This window comes from Akebia trifoliata, chromosome 11, assembly GCF_017979445.1.
Source record: "Akebia trifoliata isolate Shusen 1 chromosome 11, ASM1797944v1, whole genome shotgun sequence".
Lineage (NCBI taxonomy): Eukaryota > Viridiplantae > Streptophyta > Magnoliopsida > Ranunculales > Lardizabalaceae > Akebia > Akebia trifoliata.
In genome coordinates this window covers 5,307,416-5,321,841 of record NC_141385.1, presented here as the reverse complement: position 1 = coordinate 5,321,841, position 14,426 = coordinate 5,307,416, and the positions used below count along the sequence as shown (strand labels likewise).

The 14,426-nt window shown below is 33.4% G+C and overlaps 1 protein-coding gene across 1 annotated transcript; it reads right to left on the bottom strand.

The window, feature by feature from the left end:
• Positions 1-1,164: 1,164 nt before the first annotated feature.
• LOC147390530 (shaggy-related protein kinase eta) lies at positions 1,165-7,394 on the bottom strand. The gene is made up of 12 exons (XM_086417467.1): positions 7,236-7,394; positions 6,221-6,313; positions 5,745-5,804; positions 5,395-5,667; positions 5,235-5,309; positions 5,092-5,148; positions 4,074-4,214; positions 3,927-3,977; positions 3,748-3,843; positions 2,888-2,971; positions 2,490-2,591; positions 1,165-1,861 (listed from the first exon to the last, which is right to left on the bottom strand). Exons 1-12 carry the CDS (start codon positions 7,320-7,322, stop codon positions 1,766-1,768), a joined length of 1,215 nt encoding a protein of 404 aa, XP_086273593.1. The 5' UTR covers positions 7,323-7,394; the 3' UTR covers positions 1,165-1,765.
• Between the last annotated feature and the right edge of the window lie 7,032 nt (positions 7,395-14,426).

The following is a 14,426-nucleotide window of genomic DNA, read 5'->3' as shown; positions in this document are numbered from 1 at the left end:
CCTAATTTGAACATTCAGATGTAATTGTATATCTATTTCAATGATTTATAAATTACAAACAAAGTTCGATTCTAAATTTTTTTGATGATTTTGTTGTAATATTTCAGTCTTGAGTGTCATTGCTAAACTATATATGCATTTTAAATATTTCTAGAAACATCCAATGTCGTGCAGTCAAAAAAAATCTAAATCACTTTTATGAAAGATTAAAAAATAAAAATCTAAATCACATTGGCAACTAGTTAAACATACAATTTTACTGTCAAATTCAAACATTTTTATTGTCAAGTTTAACATTTTGATTATACCCAAGAGTTGTGCTGGAGTGACCTCAAAAGCTGGAACCTCATATCGCACTTCTTGACGTGAAAGTGGATAGGAATCATAGATGCTTTTTCACTCGAATCCACTTTCACGTCAAGAAGTGCGATACAAGGTTCAGCATTATCCCATACTGAATTCAAAGTTTCATGCCATTCCACAATGTGTGGGGCTGGAGTGACCTCCCATCGCACATCCTGGCGTGAAATCTCGAGTGAAAGCATCTATGGTTCCTTTAAATTTTCACTTTGGGGTCAGGATGTGCGATGTGCGGTTCAATCTTGAGGTCACTTCAACATTATTCTTTCACAATATTTACACCTAAGTACTACAATTTCTAATAATAGCAAAACAAAACATTCCATTTCAGATTCATCTAAAAATATTCTAGAAATTCCAAAACAATTCAACGAATTGATGATTTGCATAGGCAATGAAATGTGAAGAGATGTACATTGCAATAAGAATGCACGATTGAGATTTCTATTGGAAGGTATGAATTTAGGAATGCCGTCATACTAAGAATGCAACAAATAAGACATATGTACAATTAATCATTTTCCCTGGAAAACCATTTTTTGCCACCCAAATACGATCTCCTTGGGAGTTTGAGGGTAAATGTTTTCCTATCCACCACCTCGCTCTGAAAGCTACTGTATTACCCCCAAGTGCAACCAAACACCAGAATTCATTTTCCCAAGAAATCGAAAAACGAATTCCCTGCAACCATACAAACCCTAAAATCCAACTTTCCTTTTCCAAGTGATAGCTTTAAAGCATTTTATAACTTGAGAGACAACAGCACACAAACAATCACTTTTCCAGCATATCAGCACCGAAATATACAAGTAGGGACGACAATAAGATTTTTCCAATTCTAATAATATTCAGGGGACGTGGTTTCGAAAACATGTATACAATAAAAAACATAAATTAAAAAGAGAAAAAAAAAAAAAAAAAGATTCAAAGCAAACCAAACTTACAACTAAAAAATCCCTATATTAATAATATGGGAAGAAAGCGGAAAAAAAAAAAGAAGGAAACTAACCTTTTCGATCTGTGGTCCGCAACCATCAGTCGTCACAACATAAGCAGAAAAATACACCTGTAAGTAAAGGAACCCAACAACCAGCCAACCCATTTACGCCTGCCAAATCTTTTCGGACACCATCTTTCTTATACTCAGCGTTCTGATCAGTCAGACTCGGATTATCTTTACGATCAGACAAATATACAAAAGAGATTCTGGCCAAAAAGTAGCAAACTAAAGATTTCAGAAGGCCAAGGCCCATCCCACCAACAATGTGTATATAACTTTGCCGAGCTCGTGAAAACAACATCAATTGGGCCCTGGATTGCATGAGATAACTAAACCAGAAAGATGGAGGGAGCCCTTTTCTTTCCATTGATGGAGAAGTAGAAACAGTAGTAGGTATATCTATCTTTACGTGCCCGAAGGGTACATGAGATTCAAATCGAATTGCCGTCTCGCGTGCTCTGGTATCAGCTTGTTAATTAGTTCAGGCGAGGCTCCAGATAACTGTAATCACATTAAAGCAAAACAAATGGGAAAAGTTTTTTAAACAAAGGAGTCCAATAATTGCACCAACTTTTTATTGTCATTTATGTATGGTAATAGTTGACTAATAGAACAGGTGAATTATTTCAAGAAATAATGCCAGTCAAGAGTCAACCAAATTGGATTTACAATCCATTTACACAGATTTCAAATGTACCCACTCAGGATTTAAGCTTCAGAGGCAGGAACTCTAAACTGGAAATTATTAATTAGAATGTCCTGCTGATGTGGAGTACAAATCAAAACCCCACAACTGAAAATTAATAACTTGAATAAAGTCTACCATCAGAATGAAATCATATTTAAAACATGGAAAAGGGTCTAAACCAACATTTTCCATTTTCTAAAATTTGAAAGAAACAAGACATTTTGGTTTCATCGAATTCATCCTTAGTTGGTTTACAGTTGGTTATTAACTTCCAAAAACCAAGAACCTCGAATTGTATGTACAATTGGTGTCTTTTGCACAATATTGGGTTAAATTTCAGTAAAATGGACCCCAGTGCCCATTTCATGCCACACAATGCAAATATATTTACATGTGGACATACAGTAAATAATGAGAAGTTTGAAAAGTTCAGAAACATACTTCCTGTTTGAAGTTGAAGAGAGGTGGTAAAGGGCGACCATTAGGCAGGCGAGCGTTTGGTTCCCGAAGCTCATCAAAGAAAGAATGGGCACATGCCTCTAGCTGCAGTAACAAAATAAAAACCAGTAATTATCCAATTCACAAAAGGACAATTACAAGTTCTGCTTTGGAGGGAATTAAAATTTAATAACAAAAGTAAATGTCAGAGCCTGCAGGAGTTATTATCAAGTCACAAAAGGAAATAAAAAGTTGCCTTTGAAGCAAAGAAAATTCAAAAAGACAGTAGACGGAAAGTGTCAGAGATCCCAAAATAGTAGATGGCAAGCACCACTAAAAGAAAACAATGTTGAAGTGTAATTTACGTTTGGTCATCTTTCCCTGAAGAAGATTAAACTCACCGCGGTGCAGCGAAGACTTGGTGAATATTGAAGAAGTCGTGAAGCAAGATCAATGGCTTCTGGAGGCATCCGTTTGTGGAAAACCTGAAGCAAAGAACTTAAAAATTTTAAAAAGAAGAGAGAGAGAGCTTCTAACATTGACCATGAAATCAATACAATTTGCAATGCAAGCATGCTTTCACCTAAACAGATTAATTCTAGAAGACAAATGACATCCATTGTATGGTTTGGCCAAAAGGGAAACTTCATCCAAGTATCTATACAGATTCCATCATGATCAAGGACTTGAACAAAAAACAGTAAAAACTGATTTCAGGTCATTTCAAAATTCAAAGATGGTCCAGAAAGGCCAACTTATATGTTTAGGACAGTTGCCATTGTCCCCACCAGCCACCACAAAAGCTATTAATGTGGCACAAGAGGGATTTTGTGCTCTTTTAGGAAGAATTGTCCCTGGTGAGAAGTGGGCTAACTAGAAAAAACAAGATCCAAGGACCTTATGCTTCAAACAAATGAGTTCCAGATGTAGCAAAGATGTGTCAGAAAGCCTCTTTAAAATATCGGTGGGATGTATCGGCCGATTATCAGTATATAGCCAAAACCAATACGAAACATTGACCCCAAAACATCAAATCTTTCAGGAATGCTTAGATTTGTATCAAATGTATCGCGGCAGATACTGTATCAGTTTTTTCACTAACCGAAACATTCAATCGAGACGATATTTTAAACCTTGCTCTCTATTACCCCTCCAGATCATTACTAATTTTTTCCTTCATACCATTCAAATTTTGAAGAATGTAGCAGTCTGAGAATCAGAGATATCTAAAAACATCTTTTAAAAAGCAGGACATGCATACCTTGTGCCAAGGGTGGGCTTTTATCTGTGGAAACCTAAACTCGCTGTAATTTGGATTCATACAGCGAATTTCCTCGCGAGTTGGAGTTCCAAGAACCTGCAAGGCATCGAGTAGGTGATCACATGATCTCTGAAACTGCATGATTCCTAGGAACACTGACATGGATAAGAAAATTGTACCTTGATGATCTCAACAAGCTGGTCCACCGCGCTTTCTCCAGGAAACAATGGCTATAAAATTAAATTAAAAGTAAGTCAGCAAGTGTTGGTGGATGCTTGGAGAAACTGATAAGAAGTGAGATCGACAATGCTTCACAAGTGGCAGACCTGGCCAAGAAGAAGCTCAGCCAGAACACAGCCAGCTGACCAGATATCAATTGATGTTGTATATTCTGTCGCACCAAATATGAGTTCTGGAGCTCGGTAGTAACGAGAGCATATGTACGATATATTTGCCTCCCCCCTAACCTGGTGTGGCAGTTAAAAGTACCAGGTAAAAGCAAGAAAAAATACAGCAGGTCAGGATCACATTGTTGCGACAAGAATTTATTTAGGTCCATTGCATTAGATTGTGCTATCAATGGCACTATTTCTTTAAGGTTATTGATATTCATGGGGTGGGTTCATAGAGAACGTACAAGTAATTAGTGCACATCACAATCACAAATCACTTTCAAGTGGCTGTGTAGCACAGCTACAGCACAAATTCTCATGTTTTGTAAACATTAAACCAACCTTTACCACACAAGATAGTGTATAGACACTTTATATGAACTAAAGAATGATCACAAACAGATGTTACTAAACACTAGTAGGTGGCATGAGCAAATGCAAATGTATTATTATAAGGGTCTTTTTGTAATTTAGAATACAAAGGGAAATTAAAATAACATTAAAGGGGGATATTTTTGTAATTTTCAAACACTAACTAATGTGATTATAACAGAAGTGGTTCAACACCAAAATTTGGATTCCAAAAACACCCCCACTTTAACATTTAAACTTAGTAATATAATCAAGGTCATTTTGGTCAAAAATCAACAAAATTGCAATCGCACCGTCACACGTCCCTAAAATCACATTTGTTAGTTTTCAAAATTACAAAAATATCATTTTTCCTATGTAATCTTCAAAACCACCCTTTCATTAATATTTTTAATTACAAATAAGCCCTTCAGAAACACGTGCATTTGCACATGCCATGTTCTAGTGAACCTTAAAGGGGAAAGAAAGCTAAAATTAGTGAATTATAGACAGCTACCGGCATTTTAATGAATCTAAGTTCAAAATTATAGGGAAGACTGTTATGGCAGAATTATCGGACTAAAAAAAAGGGTGTGCATACCAAAACTTTTGCGCTTCCAAAATCGCAAAGTTTGACCTGATGGGTAAGAGGATCAACCTGCAGAATAGCCACATCGGGTCAAGAGAAACATCCATAATTCCTTGGTTGAAGATCAAACTCTTGGAAAGGAAAAAAAATTTTACCAGAAGATTTTGAGGCTTCACATCCCTATGACAGACTCCAGGAACGGTGTGAATATAGGCTAGCCCCCTGAAAATCTGGAAAAAAAAAATCCCCACTAAATAATAATTCTTAAAAAGTTCCGGTGATGCAAAACTTTCAAAAGAAAAGCATATTATATACTTGGTATGTATAAAGTTTCACGTAGATGAGTGGCATCCTTTGGTTCACATTGCTGTAGTGCTTTAGAACCCGATAAATAGTTTCAGGGACGTATTCCATAACCAAGTTGAGAAAAAGTTCATTTCTACTCGTGGTGGAGAAGAAGCAGTGCTTCAGAGAAATCACATTGGGGTGATCCATTGAGCGCATTAACTGCAACTCACGATTCTTGTACCGTCTGTCTTGCAAGACCTTCTTTATAGCTACAGTCTCTCCACTTTCCAAGCATTTTGCCTACCGTAGGAGTAAGTCAGTAACACATTTAGAAATGGTGTGACCGATGAAATCTCTTACAAACAACTAACATGTACCTGAAAGACGACTCCAAATGACCCAGTCCCCACAACACGCTCTGCCATGTAACTGATGGTCTGCAAGATGACAAAAACATCTAAGCCTCCAAAATCTTAAAAAAATAAAATGAACACTAGAGCATCTGCGCATGACATTTTGTTCGACACTTAGCTGAGGTCGTGGTCTACACAGAACCATTAGTGTCGAACGCGGTATCATAGAAAGTCACTTAGCATTTGCAGCACTGTTTTCGCTTGTAAACAAAGTTTTTGCACAAATATATTTTTCAGATTTCTTGCTAAAAATGGTGAAGTGTCTTAACTTTTTTCAAGAATTAATTAATGAGCTACATCTACCACACACATAATTATTGCACCTCTTAGAAACAGTACAATCTTTGACCGAAAATTAACACTACCATTCTTTAATTTACAATTCAAGATTCAGTATCATAATCAAGAGGAATAGTAAGCATGTAAGATCTAGACCTAACCTGCTTGGGTTCACCATTTTTGCCTCCGATTGTTGTAGAAATGATGTGACCAGTGACCGGATCATTCCCCTCAACTACTGCAGCTGATATTTCCTGCAACATACATCGATTACAACAATTCAAAACAAAGCTACTTACAGATCAAGTGTGTATATATAAATGTAAATCGAAATAAATAACTAACCATTGCAGAGAAGAGATTCAACAAACCTATAACCGAAATAAATCGGCAAGATATAGACACAGAAATGATTCTAGATTTTTTTTTTTTTTAATTAAAAAAAAAAAAAGTATAGATTCTCAGAAGATACGTAAAGGAGAAGTAGGATGGAGAAGCTATAGCTTTCAAGAAAGCATCTAATGCTTCAAAGCTTGCAGATCAAAGAAAGATTAACTCAGCCACAAAGAGAGAACCGATGCTACAAATTATTAAAGCAAAGTATCAAAACACCACAGATTCAGTAGAATCCAAGAAATAATCAAAGATCTGAGGAAAAAACTAGCTAAATAACAGATCAAACAAAAACGAAAGCCAAACGAAACCTAGAAAAAGTATCACAGGTGGCAGCACGTCCTTGAGTTCTTGACATCTAGACCTCACATCTCAAACAAGTAAAATCGAACATTTTCTCACCGATTTTTGACAAATTTACTCCGATCTCCACAAAATAACTAACACTGATGATCTGACACCTACATCCGTCTCCGATCGCAACTAGAAAACCATCTAACATCTTAAAATCTCTCCAGGAAATTCTAGGAGACAATCTGGCTTTGATCTTCGAGAGAAGAACACGAACAGATGTCAAAACTTTCAGAAAGAGAAATAAAAAAAGACAAGAACACACAGATCGCCTAAGAAACCATCATAAATTTCTCGATCGTGTGAAAACGGATCAAAAATCAGAAATAACATAAGAAAATCGAAATCTGCAAATCTAACCGGATAACATGGAATCTAACCGGAAAACATGGAATCTGATCGGAAAGTATAACGAAATGGTCGAAAAACTACCTTATCGTCTCCCATCTCCGACCGTCGAGGCGCGATCTTCACTCCCTCGTTTTCTGGCGGATGAGGACCCAGCGGCAATGAAGCCATGTGGAAGACAGCTCTCTCTCTCTCTTGTTTATTAAAGAAATAAATTAATTTAAATTACATAAATGTCCCCGACAAACAAATAATAGGAAATTACGAGAATAACCTTTTGAGCATTAGAACGACAGTGGATATTAAAATTTGACCAAAATACCCTCATAGCGGTACTCCCGACAAAAGCTGGCCTGGATCACATGGTAGTGGGTTTCCAGTTTTCATCGATGATGATAGGTGGTTGTGTCGTTATTTGTCTGTAGCAGTTAGGGTAGTTTTGGAAATTAATAAAAAAATATAACTAATTTTACTTTGTCTGAAAAGGGTTAGATTTCCGCCAAGTTTGACAAATAATTAATAAAACTATTACAAACATAGATTGGAATGATTAAAAGTATACCCCCAAATATAAGTAGTATTTATTTATTTCCTTTAAGTTGACAAAACTCTTCTTTTCACCCAACTTTATCAACTTTCTTACAATTATCTTTTTGAGGGGTAGGGCTGTCAATGGATTAGGTTTTGGGAGTGAAAGAAGGGGTTGATCTATGATCAATTTTGATGCTTATGGATCGGATCTTTATTGAATATCCGTATTTGGATCCAATCCGGATCAGATGATTATTGAATATAATCTAAATTAACTTAAATTGGATTTGCTTCATATAATATAGATATACATTATGTGTTACAAAATATATAATTGATATTTTCTCACATATTATCAGATCAATCCTCTATTAGATACTAGCACGGCTGATCCAAAAGTGATCCAATAGGTTATTGAAATTAGGTTTTTGTCAAAATTAAGATGTTAACCCAAATCTTAAATCGATTGGATTTTGAATTTTATATGATCCATACAACCCTATTAATAAAATCCTACAAAATATATCTACTTTTAACTAGCAGGTGACATGTGCACATGTATTACAAAATTGGAATTTATGCATGAATAAAAAAACTTATAAATTGTTTCAAAAAATTTAAATAAATAATCTTACGTTATCATTTAATACACATTAAGGAAGTTTTGTGACGTAAAATGTTACTTTTGATATTTTAGAAAACTGACTTGATTATAGGAAGTGTGGGATTATAATTTTATTCTATTATTTTTATTTTTATTTTACAAAAATGACATAGATAATAATTAGAATAAATATGAAAGTAAAAAACATTTTTTTAACTTCCAAATTTTAGTGTCAACAAATGCCAATGTGGCCTTCTCTCATTATGTTAGTAATGAGACACAAATATCCACTTGCACAACATTTCTATAATCAAAGTTGATTTATCATCAATAAAACTCCAAAATAAAATTTTGATATCCCGTTGGAGTTACACATTCTTCCAAATGTTGTATCAAATGTATTTTTTTTTTTTTTTAATCTATAATTACATACATAACATCATCCTAATGATGACTTTTAATTGTTAGACTTGAGCATTTTTACAAGGTAATTTACATCCATCAGATTTTACCATTTTCAGATACTTAAGAAAATAGTTATAAATCATCAATATATATATTTGATTTTTGTGTTTAGGTCCACCAATAGATGGTCAATGTATTAGAAAATATGATGTAATACATTTCTCATGGAATAGTGATAATCTGACTACCCCACGTGGCAAACTCAATCGCTACCTTTTGACTTGTCAAGTTAGTGAACTGTAGATCTGCGCTCCTCGGGATACATAGATGTACTTCCCTATAAAAGAAGTGTATCTCGAGGGAATCATGTATCTCAAAGAGTGCAGATCTACAATTCCCTAACTTAGTCACGTATTGAGTTTGTCATGTGGGGTAGTCAAATTATCATGACTCTTTCTCATGAGATATCAGGAATGTAAGAAGAAACTCTTTGTACTGTAACCATTTAAAAAAAATATTGAATTTTTTGTGTTGTCATATACAACTTGGAGGCATTTATTATAGATGTGTTGATTTTAGGAACATATTAAATGTATTTATAAATGGGGAGCATTTATGTCTTTTAAAGAAAAAAATATTTGTAGAAGGAGAACTTATAGTAAAATTGATGAAGTCTGGTGTAGAAGGAGTGTCATGAACTTCAAATCATGTTTGAGGGAAAAGACTCATAAAATTTAAATTAATTATTAAACTAATGATTGAAGTTTTAAATTGAAGTCATGTTTGGGTTGACATCTTTCACGAGGGGATCATATACTATCAAGCCATGCTTCTTACACTTACAAATTGTGGAAAGTTTGTAAAAAAATTATCAGAAATTGTTATAATTTGAACAACTAGCATATAATTTCTTAAAAGAACTTGAAGATAGTGTAGAAGAATTGATAAGTTAATTTTCAGGAGTTCAGTAATCAATACTAGCAGAATTTGAATTTAGGTTTATGGTATCATCACCTATAGAATTTAACAATTTATTATAATTTTATATTTTATCTAAATCTTAGTGATTTCCTAAAAGACTAAGTATTTATTTGCAATTGATTACTTTAAATAAGGGATGATGTGAAGTGTTGACTTGGCTAAGTTGGTGAGGCTTGTGAAGTGTTAATACAGCAATCTTAGTTCAAAACTCATTAAACCCACCTTCACCTCTAATGACCACTACCCCTTGTTTGTCTATCAAAACAAAAGGATGATGTAAGTTATATACGAAGATCAATTAAGAAATAATCATTCAAGCAAATGTGAAGCTTATATAGTAAGTAATCAGACTCAATTAGAAGGATCATATGAATTGGTACCTGAGTACTTATAATAAGTTAGCAAATTCAATAAGAAGATCTATCGTTTTGATCAAGTTGTTTCCATGATTTAGACAATGCAAAAGAAGACCAGACCAATCAAAAATTGATTGCAACTTCTAGACATGAACCATTTAAAAATGAAGGTAGTCCACGCCAAATAATATGACAACTTGGTCTTGAAAGAGATATTCATCTTTGAAAACAAACCTATCATCGCTAAGTCATACTTGATTTTGTCAAAATTCAACAGTGGAAATCTTATAAGTTGGGCCTTTAATACATACAATTTTAGAGAATTCTATTCAACAATTGGCCACTTTAATTAATGCACTTAAGTGGATCCAAATTAAATGGCTAGTCCACAATATAGTGTATATAGGTTGATAAGGGATGTCTATTAATTTGAAAATATCCAATATTTGGGGAAGATGAATGTTGAATATCTACAATCTTGTGCATTTGATTTTTTAAAAGTTTGATGAAAGATATTGTATTAGATATAATAAATAAATAATTTTATTTATGTATATGATGGTTTATAAAATTAATTTACCTTGACCACTGTCTTTTTTTTGCTTTCTTTTTCTATTAAAATCATTTATCCATATAAAAAATAATATAATGTTATAGTTTTAGACATCAAATCACTAACTTAATTAATTTAGTTAGGAGAATTATTCAATTGAAATCTTTGTTCCAAGCTCTTTTAACAAATGTATTTATATTTATTTCGGGCGGATTCTTTACTTCATGATAATCTTTGTAAGCATTCGTAATTCTAATTTGAGCTGTCTTGTAAGAAATTCTCTTTCAAGTAAATATTTTGGTCTTAACTAATTTGCATGAAAATACATTATGTTGAGGTGTTTTGATTGTCAAACTATTATAATTATTCTTATAATAGATTTGTTCGGAAAGATTATTTTCTAAGCATTATCACAATTTGAAAATTGGAAAATTCGACAGAAAAAATTGATGGGCCAAGGTCCACAAATTTTAGAAACTAAATATGGACGGTTTATGACCGTCAAAATTCTAGATATTACCAGATTTGACAGTCCAGGACTGTCAAATTTGGGCTTTTTTCACATTGTGTATGAAGTTCTTTTATCTAATTTTTTACTTTCAATGTGTGAATATTGATGGGATATAGTATTTTCCAAGCTCTATTATGACATATCTTTTAATATATTACTAATAAATTATTTAATATTTTGTTAATAATTTCTATACATATATACACACACATGTCTTCATCTCAAGGTACTTCAAAAAATGTTATCCAAAGACCAAAGTTACATACGATGTACCATTTCTATAGACATGAACCGTGTCCACGTGGCATAATTTGATTAGGAAATAAACACATTGGATTTTATGAACGGCTTGATAAGGAGCCCAAGGTATTTTAAACTCCAACCAAAGTCTGCCACGTAGACACCTAACTTATTTTATAAGAACAAGGACACCATATTGAATCCTGAGTCTTTGTAAAAAGGGACGTGATAATAAGACGCCCCTTCTAACAAATCCCCCCATCACAGAATTGTAGTTCATTTGCCTTGGGATACACAGAACCATGTATCTTTTTTCTCGTGTATCCTAAGGTAAAAAATCTACAATTCTATGATGGGGGCGTTTGTCAGAGGAGAGCGTCATATTATCCCGGTTCTTGCAAAAAGGAAAAGATACTCTAAAACAAACGATTAATATATGAGTCGTGATAATCTGACTACCCCACGTGGCATACTCAATCGACTACCTGACACGACAAGTTTAAGAACCGTAGATATGCGGTCCTTAGGATACAAGATTCTCTTGAGATACACTTTTTTATGGGGAAGAGTTGTCGTGTATCTCGAGGAGCGCATATCTACGATTTCTGAACTTGTCACATTAGGGTAGTCGATTGAGTTTGCCATGTGAAGTAGTCAGATTATCACGATTCTCAATACATATCTTTTTTTTATTACAGTATTTCCAAAGAAAAATGTTGGAGTGACTGCATTTCACACTGCATTGACATGATGGTGTGCTTGGAACCATAGATGCTTTCCTCAAGATACAAGTAAGAAGCATTTATGTTTCTGTACGCACTTCCACGACATGAGGATTAAGAACTACGTCATGTCTATGTGGTAGACTAATTTGCATCTCAGCAGCGAATCATGTAAATCTCAAGGAAAATTGCAACTACACTATTATCTCGAACATCATCACTTTCGTAGTTTCGTCCTCTCTATAAAAAGGCATCCTATGTTATTGATTTCGTCGTCTCTTGATTCCATACAAATACCAACATCAATGTTCGATGTTTCCTTCTCTTGATCAAACGGTTATTATCCATTCAAATGAATACCAAGTAACTAGTTGCTTATTAATAACCATTAGATCAACATACCAATAATTTAGTAAATGTTCTACCACATTATACACATTATATGTCCAATACTTATATGTTGAGATTCAAACCACGTGGCCCACTTCATGAAATACACATTTATCGATAGTTTGCGACAACCATTGGATTATTAGTCGCAAAAATCATCGTTGGTCTATTGTTTGCATCAACTCAAGTCTAGGACCAAATAATCGTGTTTACTTGGCTTGAAGGACATCGAGCGGTTTGGACATTGGATATTAGAGAAATTGAGAAAACATACTTCTAAGTTAGGCGTACAACATCATTTAACTTGCTGTGAAGAGGGTACCAAAATTAAAAATTATCTTTTTAGTTAGGGTTATTTATACAATAGTGACAAAATTATCCTATTATTTGAAAAATACGCTAATAATTCATGATTCTTTCAATTGACTACTTAGTTTCTACTTATTTACAAACTTTCAATGTTACATTTTTAGGGTTAAGATCTCGACTCATTAAAAAAAAAAATTGATCCCAATCGTTTAAATACAAAATCAAATGATTGAGATTTATCCTCAGGATAAGTGTCTCTTAGTTTTGTGCTATCAAGATACGCATAAATCTCAATTGTTGGATTTTTTTAATTTTTTTATTTATCTAAATAGTAATCCCAATTCTATATTTTCATATAAAATTTTATTTAACATATGAAGTATGCAAATTTTTTTTATTATCCATAAATAATAGTATATTTCTATTTTTCCTTGACTTGGTTCAAGATTTTCCCTTGCCGAACTGTCTTGAATCCGGACTTTGTCACAATAATTTAAAAACGTGTCTCACTGTTTTGATCTTTGTTCTTGAGATTTCAAAGCTGAAGAAAAAATAATTTGAAGGTTGAGACGAAGAAAAAAATCTTTCATCTTCAAACTATTAACTTTTAGGATAAATTATTTTTGATTTATTTAATCTAGTCTTCAATGTCTTGTATAAACTCTTAATATTTCTATCTAAAATTACATTGATCTTCCACTTCTCTAAAGTACTATCATGTTCCTAAGTTCTGAACCTTGAAGAAATAGAACCTTAAATTTGAGGAAGAGGCTAAAGTACTTTACCCTAAAGTTAAAAGAAGATTGTTTTGGGAGAGGAAGTGAGTTAGAGGTTAAATGTGAGGGCATTTAAGTTAGGGTCAGGTTCAAGGGCCATATGAGAAAATATATAAGAAAACTTTCGTTTTTCAAAATAAGGGTTAGAGGTTTTGGATTGAGCTGATTTTTTGCAAGGATGGTCACTATGATGAGAAGATTATCCTCACAAAAAATCAGCTCAATCAGAAACTTCTAAATCCATCAAAAGTGATTTACAAATTAGTGATAAAAATTGGTAAAAAATCGACGGTCCACATTCTAAATCACTTTTAATGGGGTTAGAAGTTTCAGATTGGGCTGATTTTTTTTTTTTTTTGGATGATCTTCCCATCATAGAGATCATCCTCACAAAAAATCAGCTCAATCCAAAATTTCTAACCCATATTTTAAATTTTTATTTACCGTCGAAAGTTTTCTTATATGTTTTCTCATATGGCCCTTGAACCTGACCCTTTAAGTTATTTACATTGATCTATTGAAGAAGACCCAGGTCAAAGGACGTATTGCCATCAAGTTCAAAATACAGGGATCTTTTGTAGTTATCAAAACAGAGAGGGCACGTCCAAATCACCCCTTTATTTATAGAGTCCCCCTAACCGTGCTGAGGGTCGTTGGGCTCACCTCTTCTCATCCTGAAACATGATCCACGAAATTTTATGAATTTTGAAAAAAAAATATTAAAAAAAAATTATTACTCACCATTGAATTTTATTTTTAAGTTTGGGAGGTGTGTGAAAGTTCCATTGATCTAGTTAAAAACAAGAATAATTTATCAAAACGATAGAATTTTTGAAATTATTTACCAAAAGGGTACATTATAGCAAATAATTTTGAAAATGATAAATTTATCATTTT

Bases quoted from the DNA above. Each gene is read 5' to 3' on its own strand.
- LOC147390530 (XM_086417467.1), bottom strand. From the start codon at position 7,322: ATGGCTTCATTGCCGCTGGGTCCTCATCCGCCAGAAAACGAGGGAGTG. The intron at 5,668-5,744 runs GTACATGTTAGT...CTCCTACGGTAG, and splicing joins CATTTGGAGTCGTCTTTCAG to GCAAAATGCTTGGAAAGTGG. The intron at 5,149-5,234 runs GTAAAATTTTTT...GCTATTCTGCAG, and splicing joins TGAAGCCTCAAAATCTTCTG to GTTGATCCTCTTACCCATCA.